The following is a 19,472-nucleotide window of genomic DNA, read 5'->3' as shown; positions in this document are numbered from 1 at the left end:
ACCAAACCCAGCCACTTACAACCTCATAAATCCCAGACTAGCACAAGCAATGGAATATGACTAACACACACAGTCCCAAGTTTTCCTTTTTTCTACCAGAAAATTTATAAATTTCCCCAAAGCACCAGCAGTGGACAGAGCAGTTGCTCGAACTACTGCTTGGGTTAAAAGATGTTTTAAACTGTGACTGGATGAAGACAGACTTCTGATCTCAATATGCCACATGCTCCCTTGGCTTGTAGACCTTGGTGAGACCTTGGCAAGCTCAGCCAGTCATGCTGCACCCTGATCTGTTCGACAGGGCAGCACTCAACAGCTCACATCATCACACTCTGCCACAGTTCAAGGCAACAAAGTTTGTAGCAATTTGTTATTAAATCCAACAACGGGAAAAAAAAAAAAAAAAAAAAAAAAAAAAAAAAAAAAAAAAAAGCTGTTCACGTTATTTATGATACTGATGTTCCTGCCACTAGAAGTCTGGCTCCAGAGCTCTCCCATACAGGGCAGTTTGGGACGAGCAGCAGCGTGCAAGGAACTGTGCGGCTGCAGGTCATGGCATTTCTCCCAGCTTCTGCTACAGTTCACAGCATGTTTCTCTTGGCTTTCACAAAGGGGTTATGCCATTACCTGTCTGTTGATTCCAACAGGTAAACTGGACCCACTGGTGGCTCGACTCATGGGTGCCACAACTGCCACTCTGGTTGGGGAAGGTGCCGACTGTCGTTTTTTAGGGGGCAATGCTGGTGGAGGGCTGCAAGACACAACAGGCATTGATGTTTACATTACTCTTCCAGCAAAAAGAATTTTTAGAGGCTTCACGAGCTTGTTTTCCAGAAAGCCTTTGACTTGTCAGGCTCAAAGCTCACAGGTTTTTGTCCAAAGCTGGCCAGGAGCTATTCAGCAAAGTGTATCCACTAACAAATATTAATTTAAGAATACTCTCACAGGTAAGGTCCTGTTCAGTGATGTATTTTTAAGGCTGGAAAAGAGTTGGTATTTCTCAAACAAAAACAATTGCTGTTTTAAAAATTATTTTTAATGGAGATAATTAGCATGATAATTATTTCTTAATAAAAGTGGTGAAAATCCAAATTAAATGGTTTGGTTGACCCAAATATTGTTTCCATTCACAGAAGTCCCTCCTTCTCAAACCTTCCCGCTTTGAAAGTGTTCAAAGTTTCAAAAAAATTTAAAAAGTAAAAGGACAGGAAAATTCTTTTTCTGGACTTTTACTTTCCTTGTTCAGAGAACAAGATGGTCAGTGTTGCTCTCACCATGTATATTGTGAGGGCCCATGTTTTGGCATGAATCTGTTTCAGATACACATATTAGCAGTAACCCCTGTACTGCTAGTTTTTGCTTCTCATGACACATACTTCTGGTAACCGTCAAGCCTGCGAGGTTCCCAAGAGCATACATATTCTGTTCCTGGAACGTACCAGGAAATTTTTATATAACCCATGAGAACTCATAAAATACATAGAAATGTGATTCTTTTTGCCAGCCACAGCCCTTGATGGCACATTTTCAAATTAGCACACGACATGTATTTTTCACATATTTTAGCAGCAGTACTAGAGAAGAAAAACATCCTACACACAGACCAAAAACCTGCAAACTGGGGGTTTTCTCTTCCTGCTCAAAATAGAACATAGAAACTTTCATGTGGTTACTCATAGAACAGGGTAAGAACAACCAAGCAAAAGGTTTTTGTCACGCGCTATTGGCTCCTTTCACTCTTAAGCTGATAAGCAATGCAGAACAACCTGGATCTGCAGGACAGATTGGTAACTGCCAGCTGAGGCTAACAGAACATTTCCCATCGGATACAACAGCACAAGACACAGTGAGGTATTCACAAAGTTTTAAATAAGGTTCTTGCGCATTTGTGTGATGCCTCTCACGCATGGATCTCTGAGCATGGCACCATCCTCACATCAAAAGGAGGAAAGGAAAACACAGATAATGAAGGCTATTGCTCAAAACAAAACAGAGAGAATACAAAGTCATAAGCAGAGTCCAGGAGCAGGCAGGAATTACTCTGGAGGACAGGAAATGAAGAGGCATCACTAACCCTCCTCATGACCTCTCTTATGCACATTTTGTAAGGTTGTCTAGAACACAAGAAGCTGGTAAGAGCCACTGGTATTCTTCAGTCAGCTGGTTGGCCAGTAGTACCTGTTTTCTGCCACACGAATGCTAGGCAAAGGGGGTTTAGGAGGTGCAACTTCTTCATCCATGGAGTCAGTCAGTAGCTCGTTGGATTGCGTCAGATTGGTTGTTTTGTTGAGGATCTCCATTTCTCGGTCTGTAAGGGGAAGTTCTGATGGGCTGCAACAAGCAAAATACAGATTGCAAATCATAAAACACTGTTGGAATGCAGCATGCTGACAGATTAATACATATTTTAAATCATATGAGAGACACCTACAGCAGAAGGCAGAATTTGCATCTGCAGGTGGAATTCCATGTGTATGTTGAATACAATGTGCATGTGTCATGGCCAAGTGGTGTTTCATTGCCAGATTTTGGTATCTTCCCTATCATAGCATATTCTCTTTAAGTGGTCCCACTGGAACGGATGAAGCAACATAGAGAACACTATGCTACCCTCTGTGAAGAATAACTGAATGCTTTAATTCAAATATCAGCAGCTGGAAATGATCCCTTCTGTATTAGTTCTGCACACAGGAGAAATCCTCGTCAGTGACTCACCTGTCAGATTTACATGCTGGTAAACTGGGTTTAACTGGGCTTGTGGGAGAGGGATGCTCCTGCTTTTCAATAGTGAGTCTGACCAGCTCCTGATGGATGAAGAGAAGAAAAAGAGAACAATCATTATTTGCTGAATGCTGCATTCAAACATCTTAGGACAGAAAGGGATGCTACTGAAGTAAACTCTGGGTCACCCAGGTTATGGGTTAATGCTGGCATGGACACAGAGAGCGCTGAGCTGGGTGTAAGTCTGGTACAGAGCCATACAAACGATGCAGCACTGCTTCTAAGGAGCGGCGTGCACTCAGCAGTAGCTTAGCCATATATGAGTTAAGTTCATAAACCCTGACCCTATGGGGATTCTGCACAAACTCATGTATGTGTCTTTTTGCTGTGCTTCCTCTTTCCTCTATTGTCACAAACGTGTTCCAGTCCCCATAACACCCTAGATAATAGCAAATTGACTTTACATACATAAACATAAGTACAGAAAAGTCTTACACAGTGAAGTACTTCACCTAGCTAGTAAAAAAATGATTTTTAAAAAAAAATTTATAAATATGTATTTGTTTCAAAAAGCAAGTTTTCTGTAAGATCCCCAACAACAAATTAAATAGCGAACTCCTTTATTAAAAGGCCTGCTTCCCCTGAAGTCATCTTTTAACATGTTAGCAATAGAAGTCTTAATCATTCAAGAAACTACTGTAGTGTATCTGTTATAGGCAGATAAGGTTCTGGATAAAGAGATAAGGGCATGATAATCCTGAACTACAAGTCTGCCAGCAGTCAAAACAACAATCACTCATGCCAGATAGATGGGAGAGAACGTTTTATTCATGTCTGAGGCCAACAAATAGATCTACTGCTCTCAGATATAAATACATGCCCTCTTACAGGCAGGCTGGAAAACTGGCTGTGCTTCCTGACAGTATTTGCTTCCCAGCATATTATGCAAAGGAAACCATATGGGATAAATTTTTGATTTTTTTTTTTTAAAGCAGCTTGAATTGGTGTCATCATTCCAGTATCATCTTTATGTCCATGTCTGTTGAGCTTGGAAACAACTGTCACTGTTCTCTCAATGCAGTAACTGCAACTGGGATGTTGTCATCATCATCCTTCCACGGAAGGGAAATATTCTAGTTCTTGTATTTTTATATAAGGCTCTATCTAAAGCTGAACTTCCATGGATCAACACATACACAAGAGGAATAAAATACTGCACTGGATGTGCAAAGGATGGCAAACACAGTCCAAGTGTCCACCACAGCTGATTTTGATTTTGATGTTCTACTGTTCTTGATGAGCTTGTGCTCAAAAATAACATACACCATGTCAACCAAAACCATGACAAAACACTCAGCTTTCCAGAAGCTGTCCTGGAAAATCCCACACGTGGGGAAGGAAAAGAGCACAAACAGACCACATACAGATGTCCATGTGGGCTAATGCTGTGAAGATGTTCCTGTCTGTAACAGACAGACAAGAGTGCTGGTGAGGAGCACTGTGTTCTGAGAAGTGCCCTGATGAGAAAAAGCACAGCACCAAGGTGACCACCGCAGACCAGCCTGGCCAGGTCCCACCTCCAAAGAGGGCCGTGTCCCCCAGAGGGGAAATACTCTGCAACAAAGGTCAAAAGACCAACAGGGCTTTTGACAATCTATCAGCTCCACCAGAAACTATTTTTTTAGAATGTACTTTCCTCTGTTTCATCTTCTCTTTCAGGATGAACAATCTTTAATTAAGAATGAGCTATTTCTTTTAGACTTTAGAAATTCCCCTGTAAAGTCTACAGAGCATCACTAGGAAAAACAACCATAGGACCTAGTAGCCTACAAACTCCGAATGAGGCTTTTCTGTAAATTGGACAATTTTGAAATTACACAGTGACACCATTTGACTCTTCTGGCTGCAGCTGGCACCACACTTCAAGTCACCGTCAGGAGTGAGTGACGACACAACAGATTGCCACCTTCCTGCCCTCTGCACAAACTTCCACCACTGAAAATGTTTCTGGAGAGTCATTCACTTTAACAGACTCAGCGTCCGACCCTGTGGGGCTATCGGGTGCTTGCCAGCAAGAACAGTGACTCCATACAACGTGTAAGAGCACAGTAAGGGAAATAAAATATATGGGCACTCAAACCAAAAGCCAAAATACTCCTTAAACATCTCACAGAAAGGGCTATGGAAGGGAAAATGTAACATCTCCTTTTCCTCACCTTTCTTCACCATGTTTAACACCTTAAACCAAACCAAGGCCAGCGCTGCAGACCGCAGTGGTGGCAGCTGTGCCGCAGCAGAGCTGAGGAGTCCCTGACACCTGGGGCTAAAGAGCTCAGTTTTCCTATTTTACGAGTCATAATGAACACCATACAGGAGTGTAGGTTACAACAGGGGAGAAAACCAATCAAATTTAGCTTTTCATTCATCTTTAGAATGATTCAAACCATTGTGGATGGGGAAAAAAACCTCAAACCCTCCCACCTGAGACACCAAGACAATGTATGATTGCCAGTACTTGAGAGAATCCCTTTTTCCTCTAAACTTTGAGAAATACCACCACATTCCCTGGACTCTGACTTTTTCCTCCTCTGTACTAACTCCAAAATGAGAACTAGTGTTTGAAGATCAAGCCAAGATCTTTAGTGTACACACAGAAGTAATCAGCACACAACTGAGCCAGATGCACATTATGCTATTCCTTATCAGCAAGTAAAAAGATTCCTGAAGCAGTAATTAGAGATAATTAAAGCCCCTCTACAAACTTATGCTACTTCAGCAAGCTGGAAATTCCAAAATCAGATGGATTTTTAAGAAGTTACGTAATCAAAAGAAGGAATTTTCTTCTCTTTTTATACATGCCTAGCAAGGCACTAAAACCTGAGATCAAAACAGCAAGCGACACCAGTGAACAAGCGACTCCTTTACGCTCAATTCTGAAAATAAAGGGGGAAGTAAGCACTGAAATGTGGAAGTGGATCTTGTGTGATCTGCCAGAAAAACAAAAAAGGCTCTCCACAGCAGAGAAGTGTCCTGCTTCTCAGTTCTGCTTCCAGATCTGAAGGCTGGCTTGGCCCTTCTAAAATAAACCTTGTTCCTCACTATGCAGTAGGAGATGAGTGCATGCCGCTTCCAAATGCTGACCTGTTGATGGGCAGACACATGCACATCCACCCAGACAGCCACACATCTGCTCTGACCATGCTCCAAGCTGACCAGACATAAGCCAGCTCCAACTGGAAGGCCAAAATAACTTCTAATCTAACAACAAAGTAGAGACTGATATAGCCATGCCACTCAGCAGGGCTTAACAGTTCAGGCTTAGCACTCTATGGACACGCCTGCATCACTTCCAGCCTAGGCTGGCTCGTGGCACGGGCAGAGCGGGCAGCCGAGCCCTCCCACCCATGGCACAGGCACTACTGTGGCTGGAAGGCAACAGGTAACAGGGCTTTAAATATTGCTTGAAGTGAAAGGGCAACGAGCGTCCAAGTCTCATGCAACGAGACCACACAACTCTATCCTGGATCTGGTCATAACCCCGCTCTCCATGGGATTGTGCAGATTCATTAAGTGATAACAGAGCGAACTGTCTCGCTATTTGCTGGGGTATTACAGTTCAGATACCACAGCGCAGTTTTTCACATACTGCAAACTGCTGCTAAATTCTAACACTAACAGCAGCTGAGACTTCAGGCTAAGCTCTTTTTCTCTATCCTGCTGTGCAAATTTAAGATCAGCTTTACTTTTCAAATCTGGAGCTTAAAGTTAAAGGGCATATTGTGCAAAATAATCCTGGAAAATCTGTCTTCTTTAGGTGATGGGAATGTTTTGTTTCAAAGATATTTATTTAAAAGGCTCAATAAGTAATAGTAGATTTCAGTATTTGTGTCTGAGTAACATTAAAGAGATATTCAGAGCATGCAAACACCACACCAAGACTCCTGAAAACATGATAGTCAAAGCTTGGGATATCCACTTCAGTTTTGCATTCAGTTCCAGTAAATAAAAACTAAGCAGAGTTTAAGTACAGTGAAAGAGGTCTGTTCCTGATACATTCATTAATCCAGGTGAAACACCTGTTGCAGTTCTTAAAACATTACCCCAACTTTCCTTCTGTACTTGATCTAAATATTCCCCTTCAGATTCAGCCCTGCTGTTGAACGAGGCTTAACTTTCTCTACAGTTTGCAGAATAAGATTCCCAGGAGATATGACAGTCTCTCTGTTAGTGCCCTGAGCCCAGGTCAAGCAATCTTTTAACTGCGGTACTAGGACAGCTGAATGAACAGCCTCTGTGGCCATCAGCCCAGAGACAAGCCTGGGAAACAGAAATAATGGGTACCAAAAGCTTACCAGGAGGTAGAAGGAAAGCCAACAGCTTTCCCCAGGGTGGGGCAGGGAAGGAATGCTATAAGCAGGTCTCACAAAGGATACAAAGGTTTCTGTTAAATGCTCCCATTAGTTATGTAAAATTAATCTCCAGAAAACTGAGCTTAGCTCATCACCTGTTCCACACCCTAATCCAACTGCTGAAAGCAGTGATGTATCACTGACGAATCCCTTGAAATTTATGTTAAAAGATGGAGCTGGAGTCTTTAATTCTCTGTGGGCACTGACAAGAAGCATTTCCATTCTACTTGGCCTAGACAGAAAATAGGCAAAGTCTTGTGTTCTAATCTGCATGGGAGACTGGGAGACTGGGAATGACTTGCTGAAAATTTAATACAATGCTCAGTAAAGATTTATTGCTTCTTCCAATTCACCCAAATGCCAGGGTGAGCATTTCAGAAGTGCACACTAATAGCCCAACCATTTATGCCAGTCCTTAACCAGCACCCCAAGCAGGATCCTTCCACTTATAAAGCAGCTGATTTAAGAGGTGGTTTACTGAAGGCAAGGATAGGACCTTTACATTTTACCTGAACTTTAAAATCTCTTTCAACTGGATCTTTTCTAAAATACATTATTATATATATAATTTACAATCTTTGTCTCATGTACCTTGACTCCATCCAGAACAGCTTTTATGACACCCTTCACTGTTGTCACCATCTCCTTGTCTTCTGAATTCACACCTTCCAGCATCACTTGATCAGACCAGCGAATCAGATTGGCCAGACTCTGGTACACACGGCTATAGCAGGACGAGATGGCAGAGCTGGACAACAGGGGAGGAAATAGTTGAGGGGGGAAAAAAAAAAAAAAATATGAAGATACTATAAAATGGCAAGAGAGTGCTTGATTTAAAGTGCATTTCACGCTGTTAAAAATGTGATTGTTCTCCTTTTCTCTCTGACATGCAGAATTTGTGTTTAGCAGTTGAAAAGGCCTGGGTTTCTCCTCTGCTGCAGTTGCTCTCCCGTTTCCCAGCACCAAATGGGATGACAGTGCAATCAACAGTTCATTCTTGGTTAACAGAATGAATTATCTGGGCTGCAGGTTAACACAGCTATGCTAAGAAGAACATGCTTTCCATTTTAATTTACAGCTCCATCCTATGCCTTAACTTCAAAGGTAAATATTTAAGTCCTGTAGTTATGTCTAAGTTATATTATTTCAGTGTTATCTATGATTTCCTTCTTCCTTATTAACTCTCCCCAAAAATGTCTTGGATAATTGAGAGCTGACTGTGTTCATTCCTTTACAAATCATTTCCTCACTGTTTATAATGCCTGAAAACATGTAATTAAAACCTCCTTCTTTACAGAAATAGAACTGAATGAATTTCAGGTTTGGAAGAGGAAGGGTGTTGCTTTGTTTTGTTTTTAATGAGAAACAGAATTGAAGCTATTGTTCTGAAGGGGGAAAAAAAAAAAAGAATTTTGGAAGGATGACAAATCTAAATAAAAGTTAACTGTAACAACAGTGCTCACAGGCATTTTCCTGGCCATTCTGAAAACACTTCATTACTAAACAAGGTGTGTTAATAGTAGTGCTGATGGCAATGCTTCAACAATTCTTTGTAAAAAATCAATTTAAACTGCATCAAAAGCATAAGCAGATAAGAGAAGGTGTAATCTTGCAATCATTACTGATACAAGTGTTCCAAATCTTCCCATTTCTCTGGTACCCATTTTACACTGGCTTAACTCCAGCCATTTCTTTACCCGTTAGAAGACAATCAAGCCCACAAGCTTCAATGAGATTCTTTAGGTGAATGAAGTTTGCAGAACTGGGGAAAGAACTATTGTCAAGTTACAATCAGGGGGATACAAACAACAGCAAGTACTTTTTTGTTTAGCTGATTATTTTTTTTTAAAGCATGCTGCTTGCCATTTGTTCCAATTTCAAATGAAATTAGCTTGGTAGGAGATATTTCTTAAACAGGGCCCTCCCCCATCTCTTTCTAGGGCTTTGATTTCTCTGCCATTAATCTTCAGTCTGCTTCCTTCTAAGGAGGCAGTAATTGAAAGCCCATTTTGTGCGAGATTTAATTACTTTTTTCCTTGATGCAAATGCTTCCCCTAAAGCAAAAAGAAGTCCAACAATAATTGTAGGGCTTTCTTCCACTCTGACACAAGTCTTGCTCACTTTTCTTGAGGGAGATTTGCTATCAAAATCACCCCTTTGGGTCCTGCCACTACTCAAAAAGAAATAAAGTGCACAGGTAGGCATGAACGAACGTGGCTTTTTGAGAATGCCAGATCCGCTTTTATAATGTGAGGCTAAACAAGGCAGAATATACATGTGGAATCTGTGCTGTAATACATAGCACTTCCAGAAAGACTTCTATGTGGACGATTCCATTGACTACAGACTAAGAAAACTCTGCTTCTACATCCTAAATAAGGATATCCAACTGTCAAGGTTGCATTAGTTCACCTCTAAGAGAGAGGGTATAAGGAATTTGAAGAATAGAACTGTCTGAAATACTGCTGTTGCTGAAGACCACTTAGTTGATATTTCCAAATATATTATTGGAATGAAAGATCACCCAGCGAACACCCAGTGGATACACAAATCAAAGCAAGCAACTATAAAGATGACATGTTCTGTCCTAAAAATATTTGCTGACGTTTTACATGTTCTCCTGGTGTAAGGGGAAAGTTCATTCTTTCTTTTATTAAGTGAAAGCAGGTGCTTGTCAGGAATTTAATGGCTGTGGGAAACCTGATAGCAACTGAAGAAACTTTTGTGTCTGTATCCCGAAGCCTGATGATTGTTCCCATTCTAACAGTTATTGCTCTCTGAAGTTCTACAGATACAACCTAAATTGGATCTCTCCTGTCCCAGCCACAGCTCTGATACCCACTGCCTCCTTCATTCAGACATAACCCTGGCCTATGCATTAGGGCCAAACACAGCTAAGCATCTCATTTGCAAAATATCTGGCACCTTACTGCTGCCTTGACCACAGTATAAACCCTTCTTGCACCAGAATTGAAATAAGCATCCCAAAACAAAAAATTTGAGTACCTGATGGGAAAACAAATAAGAATAAAACTTGGCAGGATTTCAGGAACTGAACACTTGCATTTCTCTGCCTAATTTTGTGCTTTTCTCTGTCTGTCCTAATTTTGCTCGTTCTGTATTATTCATCAATGTTTGCTTGGTTTGTGTAGATCCAGTGCTCCAGCATCTATGGGATGAACACCAGCTATATCTCCAGGGCTTGAGAACTCCACAAATTCGTATAATCCATTCTGAGTTTTGCTTTGGCAAATTTCTACTTCTTTTCTGGCTTCAAACCCACTGCCTAACTGGTTAAAACATAATACATATAATCTGTTAAAACATAAAACAAATAATCTGTTGAGTGCACAGGAACGAACTTGGACTGGTTAATCTACTGAAGTACATCTGTTTACTTCTGTTCTGTATCTGATCCAGTAAAATAAAAAAAAAGCCATTAGGAGTGCAGGCTCAGACTTCTCCAATATCAGGGTGGATAAACTGAACACAAAAAGGAATTACTCTGAAGATAAACTCTTTTTCAGGTAAAAGCTATTGGAATTGTTAGCTTTTAGGATACCATCATGACTGCAGAAACAGTATAGCATCTGCAGAGAATCTTCCACTAGTAAATGACGAATTTCCAAGTTTATGCTAAAAAATCAGCCTTTCCTCCTCTCTGAAACCATCCTGATTTGCTTATCCTTTTACAGCACAGGCTTCTTCACATCAGGGAATCTGCTTTTAAATTATGTTTGAAAACTATCACATAATTAATAAAAATAACAGTCACTTTATTAGTCACTGCAGCATTTCCTGCCTCCTGTGTGATGCCATTCTTCAGACACAAGATGGAAAGAAGCTGGGAATCTGCTGGTCTGGCATAGTCTCAAAACCCAAAAAGGAATTTACCTTTGCTGGATACGGGGATCGGTTTGCACCAAGGGTAGGATGGCTTCCAGCACTTTACTTGCTGAGCCTGGCAGCATCTCTAACACTTTCTTATCAATTGCCATTTTGTCCACAATAGTCTTAAAGTAGCGCAATGCACTGACAACCTCCTTCTCCTTCTCCTCTAGCCATGATACATTCTAAAGAGATGGAAAAAAGGAAAGATATGTTAAAAACTCAGAATTTTTAAGGGCAAGGTTACTTTAACTTACCTGAAGTACAGCAACACGGAATGAGGTACGTTTTGTGAGAACTGGAGAAAACCCCTTCTTCCACAAACACTTTTAAATTGAATTACTACTCTTTCAAAGGAACAGTCAGTGCAAAATTGCACCCACACTTTAACTTTCTGAATTACATGCACTCCAAACTGAAGACTGATCTTGATCAGTTTTAGGCCAAGATTAACACTACTGATGACGTGCAGGGCACTGCTTTGAAACCCACACAACTGGGAAGGTGAAAGAAAAAAATATACCAAGCGCAGACAGTAATGGTAACACAAGAAAGGAAGCAACAACTACTGGTTTTAAATAGAGTTGCACCTCTTCTGCAATCAAAATCCCTTTACTTAAGCACATCTCATTACTGAAAGGCCTTTTCAATGAAAAGTAAATGCAGTGGATCAGCCAAAGGAAAAAAGAAAAACAAACCACAATCAGAGAAACTTCCAAACTCCAGAACAATCCAAACAAGACGCCTCCATTCTTGTACCCATCCCTGATAAGTTCCAACAACATATGTAGTGTTTGCCCTTACTATTCTGAGCAATTCTGCTGACTCCAATACGTCTACTTGTATGAAAGTGGGCTACAGTCTTGTCTCTACATTCACAAACAAAAAGCTCCTTTCTGATCAGTCTCCAATTTAAATAATTTTGTGATGCTGCTGGAACAAGGCAACTCACACGCTTTCCATAGGGACAGACTGTGAAAGCTAAGTTTTGGCATTGGTGGATGAATGTTGCAGAAGGGAACAATTCATTGGAATAAAGCCGAGTTGTGGTCACCAACTTCCGTGCCACCACCAACACTAGAAGAGGAAATTCAGAAGTGATACATGATATCTTAATGGCATTCTGGACAGGGATATTTTTAAAAGGTTTACCAAAGTATGCCTGGAGGACTGTTAATGCCACAAGTAGTTCCTAAGTGAGATTTAAATTAACTACTGAACACTGCTAGAAAAGGAGCAGAGAGCTTAGCAGAGTCAGGTTTCATCCATTATCTCCTCAGTAAATTCAGCTTCAAGAATTAATGACCTATGGGCATTGTGTGCTCCCCATACTCTTGTCAGCCGTTAAACTACTGCTTTTCTGCAAAATCAGGCCAGCAGCCCAAAAGGTTTTAGGAATAACAATTTATAGGCAGCGCTGGTTAGCAATTTGGGGTGAGTTGCATAAAAGGATTAGAGTCCCAAGTTCTATCTAGCTCCAACTTCAGAAGTCTAAGACCCAATCCAAGATCTGCAAACCACCCTGTCATTTTCCATCTCATCTGGGAAGTGCCCAAACTCCACTGCTGCTTCCACTTTTGACAATACTGCTTGCCAGGCACCTCAAATTCTGCTCTAGAGCTTACAGCCACCCTGAAACTCCCTTGCTGGGGAGCATCCTGGCAACTCGCTGATGTCAAAAATGACATTTCCCATTTTTCAGGCATGTGCCTTCACCGCTGCAGTTTATTCCAGGGTACGGAGAGGCTCAGACCCTCCCATGAAGGTTTCACACTTCATATGAAATGATCACACATTTCAGAGATGAGAGCCTGTATATTCCCTGAGTGAATATGACCATGGCCCAGTGGTCAGAGCTCTCAAACAGAAGTGAAAAAATGTGGATTGCAGTTCCTGCTCTGATGGCTTTTTATGTATTTCATTCAACAACTGTTTCCTGTAGGAAGGCTTGCAATTTAATAGCTTAAACACTCTCCTGGCACATAGGAGGGATAGGCTTGACTCAGAGTTCAGGGCTGAGAATGACAAGTGGAAACACAAATCCTTCTATTGAGCACATCAAGGCATGCAAATCCAGCCACTGGACACTATTTGGGACACAATCCTTTTTTTTTTGCAACTTCCCTGCTAGCTCTTTGGGTGACATTCCCTAAGAGCACTTTTTATGAATCCCCTTCTGAGGTCCAAGGGTATCGTACGTATGTGTGTATACATGGGCACACAAACACACACAAAGCAAACCTATACTTCTGCTACAGAGCTCAGATAAATGTCAGTTGTTACTACGAGGCTGGAGTTTCTCACGTTCAAGTGCTTTGCTCACTGAGGCCTGAGAACAACAGCAATAAATCCAGAGAAAGCAGTAATAACCTGATAAGATGGATGGATATTAATACATACCAGTGTCTGCATCTCACCAGACAATGATGCTAAGTTTTTCCAGCAAACATTTCAGTGTGTCCCTAAAGCCAAAGTAAGCATGCAGTGGCACACCACTGGGTTGGCAGAGATGACCTGAATTAATCTCTCATTTATGTCTCAATTGAGAGTGCGAGTTGGCAATTGTGGGAGCTCCTAAAGCACCACGACCACTCGATTCACCCATTTCCCTTCTGGGCACTAAATGCAATAAACTTAATACTCAGGCAAAACATCATCTCCTCTCCACTCCCCTGCCTGCCTGACACATACTTATTTTTGCATGATTTTTGAAGTTTTCCCTTAAATAATCATTACAAATGCATCATGTATGAGATACAGCTGACCCAGAAAGGGTTACAGTGAGCTGCACAGAATACATGGGATTGCAAAAGCTGGAACAGTCCCTTTTCCCCCTGCATTTTGGCAGTGAAAAACCTATTGTAACTTTGCAATAGTGTTGAAGGACACTACTGTTCCTACAATATGCCTTATGATAAGAATCAAAGACAGGGCCGGGGGACAAAAGGAGGCTCTGAAAAAAACTCCCCCAATACTATAAAGTGGAAGAGGAGAAGATGTCTGCATGGGTTGAGCATAACCTTCAGGTTACACGTAGCAATTTTACATTAATTTTTGGTATTGCTATTTCTGCTCTACAGTGATTATCTACTTCAAGAGTATAAAAATAGCATCCTAAGTATTTAAGAGGGTGTAAAGGATGACATTTGGTTTACCAAGTGTGTCTTCTGACAGAAAATCTCCCGTTTGTCAACTGATGTCTATATTCCAGTGAGAGAACCTGGTGACAATCCAGGCATATGTTCTTCCCCACTCCCTCCACACGAAGCTAGTGAGCTGACTACATCCAAATAACTGATTAGCTGAACAACAGCTATTAAAATAAAGAATGAACCTGAAATCAACAATATTTCACAGTATAAAAATATATACAGCTTAAATAATCATGTATGGTAATAAAAATTATTGCAAGTGTTTGTTTTCCAGTAAAAAAAAAAAATAATCACAATCTGTACATAAAAAAGGTTTTACACGTTCAGCATGCCTTATCAGTAAATCCTCTTGCATTGTTTTTTAGAGGAAACAAAGAAAAGCAAACACTTCGCCTATTATTAGCATGATAATATATATTTGCTATAGAATAGTATTTTGAAAAGGGCTCTTCATTTTCTCGCTTATTTAATTCATGGTGACACATAAATTTAAAGGAAGGCCTCTAAATTTTCTCCATATACTATCCTGAAACACTGTTGGAATAAAAGCCTTCAAGGAGTACTCTCAGATTTTTTTAATTTTGTTTTTTAATAGCAGTCAGCAACGCAAGGTGCTCGGCTCCTTAGAAAGCATATCCATAGCTTCCTGGGGAAAAAATACAGCCTGGGAAATAAAAGCCTCATCATCTTCCACCTGATGGTGTAGAAGAGGGCTAGAAAGCCCTGCAGCAACTTCTCTGGGCGTTAAACACATCACATGGCGTAAGATAACTGTATCTTGCTGACTGTTCTCAATAACACTGCAACAATCCTCAGCAGAGATAATTAAAAAAGTTTGCATGCCTGGTGCTGAACAGTGGATGAGACTTTTAACAACATCTGGGAAAGATTTTGTATTATCATAAATAACCTCAACTGTCTTAACTTTTGGCTTAGATTTATACTTGAAAACCGACTGCAACAGCATTGTGAGAGAGATAGTCTCCAGTCTACATAATCAGGTCACAACAGCAGAGGAGATAACATTTTGATAGGCTTGTGCTGGGAAGGAGCATGACCTCAGCTCTTCGAGGACTTGAGGCACGTTGGGGCTGAGGAACGGTGTGTTGTGTGCTGCCATCAGCAGCTGCTTGAACACATCTGTTTGACTCTCCCTGCTGATGTCGTCAAGAGATTGAGCACATCTTTGGATCAACTTCAAGGATTTGCTCGCCTGGGTTTTGGGGTTATTAAAAGGATCACACCCCAAAGCCAGGCAGTTATTTGGAAGTTGTAAGCATAACCATAGGGTGTGCATGTGGGGAGGATGTGTCAGGTCTTACACTACATCCCATAATGACTTAAACACTTATGGAAGGAGGTGTCATCAGGCTCTCCAAAGGGAAGTAGATGCCTTGGTTGCTCTTATGTTATACTACACAGCACAGTTTATAACTAAACATAAAGTAACTCCGAGGATCCCTGAAAAACCTGCAGAACTCTGCAGAGGACAAAGTCAGACACCAAATTTTGGTAAGCTGAGTACCAGCACACAAGAAACCAGCAAGACTAACAGAGCACGTCCTTCATCTGCTTACTTTATTCGCTGACTTCTCTGGCGTTTTCACTGTCAGGTCAGCTTGCTTTCCTTTCTTTGAAGGGGTTCTCTTTATTTTTGGTGAATGAAACTTGCCCTTCAACTTCATAGTGAACGAGGAGAGATGGGAACGCTCAGAATCTAGAAAGACACAGAAATACGTTACTGGATTAGTGTAAATTTGTTGAAGCCTGGGATGTTGTGTTACAGCACTATCTGGAAGACTGGCCTATGAAAAACACTGCAACCATGTAAATTTATTGAGTGGAACAGGATTCAAAAAATAAATAATTGTGGCTCTCTATTATGTTTCCAACCACAATATCACCATCATTTCCTGCTTCCCCTCGGAGGCAGCAACGCTGCAGTGCAAAGGCAGGAACAGCGGGATTGCTCCTGCTCTGTGCCTTGGAGAGAAAAGGAAAAATACCTCTTTTAAATGCTTTTATCTCCAGCAGATCCCAAAGTACTTTACAAAGGAGGTAATCATCGTCCCTCTTTTGCAGATGAGCAGCTGAGTCAAGGGGATGAAGTGACTTGTTCACAGACCTCTGGCAGAGCGGAGCTCCTGCCCGTGCCTTGGTCAGTAGCCACCGTGGGTGTGCAGGCAGGGTCTGCCTGGTACCCAGGGCTGGTGGCTGCTTCATGAAAGGAAAACACAGTCCAGCATAATGCCCTTCCTAGGCTGCTGATCTCTACCCACTTGGTAGCAGTGGCTCCATGGATAAGCTGAACAAAAATGGCACCCCTTGTCCTTTGCAATGGATTTCACTTCAAATGTACCAGACAAACCAGAGAACAGAGGAACTGCTTCAATACCAGAGCATCCTTGAAGGAGCTTAATTACAGAACTGCTCAACCCTTTTAAAAATCATATTTTCATAGTGTTTTGAATATCTAAAAGCAGAAGTCTCAAAGGTTTGCAATCATGCCATATGCAGACTTACAGTTAAAATATTTTTATCTGTTTAGCCACAAAGCTAAATAAAACTAAGCTGCCTTGTAGAGAGCAATTTAGAATGTATTTTGAGCAAAGAGCACTTTAATAAATGAAGGTCTGAATTGCTCTCTAGTGACCCAGATAATTCAACAGAAGATACCGAGCTTGTCTTTAACTACATTATCAAGAAAAGTAAGCAGTTTTGCTGTAGGTTTTGTTTTTCTTTTAGATTATTTGGGAATTGACTGCACTGGCTGTAATGAGTCAAACTGACAGAGTCCCATGCATGCAGCACTGCACCACCTTGTTAGCATTCTGACTGCAAACAGAACAGGCTGCTGAGTCAAATCTAGCACCCAGAAGCTAAATATCACGCTGCAGTGCAAACACGGCTCCTCATACTCAGAAATTACCTAACCACAACTCAAGGGAAGGAACCTGTGCTTGCCTCCCCATAAGGGCTGTCTCCCTTTAAACTTGGTTTCCTGGCAGTGTGTTAAGACCCTGCTATTAACACTTTCACCAGAGCCAAAACTCGCATTAATTATGTCCTCTAGATCAAAATTTTGCAGGCATCCTATTAACAGAAGGTGCAACAGCACTGCTTCTAACCTAGCCTGGCTGCAGACCTGTTCTCCATTTACACCAGTACGTGTTTTTCAGTTTTCTTTGTATCATAAAGTCCTGTTTAATGCACTGAGGTGGGAGGCACTAGCAACCTTGGTCACTGCAGATAAATCCAGACATATCAGTTGGCCTCTGAAGAATCACTTACAGCAGCTGGCACCCTAACTTAGCAACAATTTACGTCATGGCTTTACATCCATAAGGGGATCTCCAAACCTTTAAAACCTCTCCGGCTCCACAGGGTGCTGAAGGTCACGACTGAAAACAGTTCCTGGCTGCTGTGATAATGCTCTTGCACTCCTAGCCCCAAAATAATTTGTATTTCATACACTATGAGAATTTCTATACATGCATGTGTATGCACACTTGCCAAAAGAAGTCGAGACTCTCAATTTATTTTTCAAGAACTGGCAAACAATTACAATAATTAATCTACAGGGAAATAATGGTAGCAGCAATAAATTGTGTCTGGCTCCTCCATGGGCTGCAGTGGGATCCAAACCACTAGTCTGAGTAAGAAAATGTTCAATAACTATAAAACCCTTGGATGCTTATGGTGATAATTTTGCCTTGTAGGGACAAGAAACTTGGAAGGGATAAAGATTTCAGAAGACTATTTCCTTTTCTTTTTCCCACCAGACATCTCTACCTGCCTTTATGGGGCAAGCACACGAATGGCTGAACCAATGTTTGTGCATGGAACTTCCACGAGGGAATCTCCAAAAGGAGATGTCCTATCAGCAGAGAAAATATCTCTTCTGCTGACAGCAGATCCCCTTCACCACCACCACCACCAGCCTAACCATTGCCCTTCGCTCTCTTTACCCTTCTGTCACATCAAACACTGAATCATTTGCACACCACGCTCAAGGGGACACGGATCTACAGCGCAAGGACAGGAGCAAGTGGCTGGAGCAGAACAGGGACTTCTTAAAATAGTACTAATGAAGTAAACCATCTGACATTTGCAAAAATAATAAACGTTATTGTCTGAACAGCCCTGCTAAATCCTGCTTTGAAGATCACAAATTAATGCAGCTTTCCACTACTATGTCTTTCCATCCACAACATTTTCCAGATCTCATCTCCTCCTAAGTTTCTGATGCATTTGTAGTTAAACAAATGAATCACAAACCAATATTCTCTTACACTCAGCACTTAAAATAGCGCTTTTCTTGTTCCAAGCACATTACAAATGTATCTTTCTCATCCTCAAACAGTAAGGTCTTAACCTTACTCTGCAGATGGGAAACAGGCACAAAGGTGAAGCAATGTGACTGAACAGAGCAGAGGGTGAGTCAGTGACTCCAGTACAGCATCTCCACCAAACTGCAGCCCTCGTCCCTCTCCCCAGTTCATGAATCAAGCAGTGAAGCTACTGTGATTATATTCAGTGAATGCCAACAGACATCATTCAGCATGATGGGCTTTGCGGTTTTCTAGCAGATACATCATTCAAGCGTCATAAACAGAATTTGCATTTTAATGAATCTGGATGAAGTGGTGTAAAAGAGAAGTTGCACTTAAATAGAAGGTGTTCTAGCTCAAAGGCTTTTACAGATGAAGGCTGAAACTCTCCTGCAAAAAGTACAACTAAGCAATGCTTCCTAGACAGGTTACCGTAGCACTGGTCTGCTTTGAGAAAGTCACTTTCTTTACACTATATCCTAATTTAAATATCTAACATGTTCTATGTCTGGCCACTTAAAAAGTTCAAACAGCACAGCATACCTTTCCAGATCAAATAATTTGATAATGTACAGAGAGAAGCAGAAAACATGAGCCAGAGAGCAGCTCAAACCCCTTCTCCTATCCCTCTGCTCCTTCCTGCCTGTCTACAGTAACCAAAGCCCTTAATGCAGCATTGAGGTTGCTCCTGATCTTGGTAGTCTGCCTGCTGGAAATTGTTCTATTGGATTACCCTCACCTCTTTTTGATGAATAACTGGCAGTGTTTCACTGGAGTCTCAGCACCAGCTTTCTCAACTTCTCTTTCTCCTTTCTGGTGTGCAGGAGGAGGGTACCCTGTACTTTTATGCAGTGGCCAAATATTTTTAAGATTAATGGGAAAAGACAGGGTAATAAACTCAATGGAATGATTTAAACTAGAGGGGGGGGAGGGGGGGAGAATACTGTTGTATCACAGTGTTTCTGTCTCAA

At 41.3% G+C, this 19,472-nt stretch overlaps 1 protein-coding gene across 9 annotated transcripts in view; it reads right to left on the bottom strand.

The window, feature by feature from the left end:
* Positions 1-19,472, bottom strand: part of RAPGEF1 (Rap guanine nucleotide exchange factor 1) — an 87,572-nt gene that overhangs the window by 38,066 nt on the left and 30,034 nt on the right. For all 9 annotated transcript variants that reach the window (XM_026860563.1, XM_026860561.1, XM_026860564.1 and 6 more), the window contains exons 2-7: positions 15,748-15,887; positions 11,025-11,203; positions 7,722-7,878; positions 2,716-2,804; positions 2,179-2,331; positions 628-751 (exon numbers count right to left, since the gene is read on the bottom strand). In XM_026860563.1, coding sequence (XP_026716364.1) covers positions 628-751; positions 2,179-2,331; positions 2,716-2,804; positions 7,722-7,878; positions 11,025-11,203; positions 15,748-15,887 — 842 coding nt within the window. The remainder of the gene's footprint in view (positions 1-627; positions 752-2,178; positions 2,332-2,715; positions 2,805-7,721; positions 7,879-11,024; positions 11,204-15,747; positions 15,888-19,472) is intronic.

The sequence above is a fragment of the Athene cunicularia genome (genome assembly GCF_003259725.1).
Source record: "Athene cunicularia isolate RWA chromosome 17 unlocalized genomic scaffold, athCun1 chr17_part1, whole genome shotgun sequence".
In the NCBI taxonomy this organism is placed as follows: Eukaryota; Metazoa; Chordata; class Aves; order Strigiformes; family Strigidae; genus Athene; species Athene cunicularia.
Note: the sequence above shows the minus strand (reverse complement) of the source record. Positions and strands in the feature narration are given on the sequence as shown.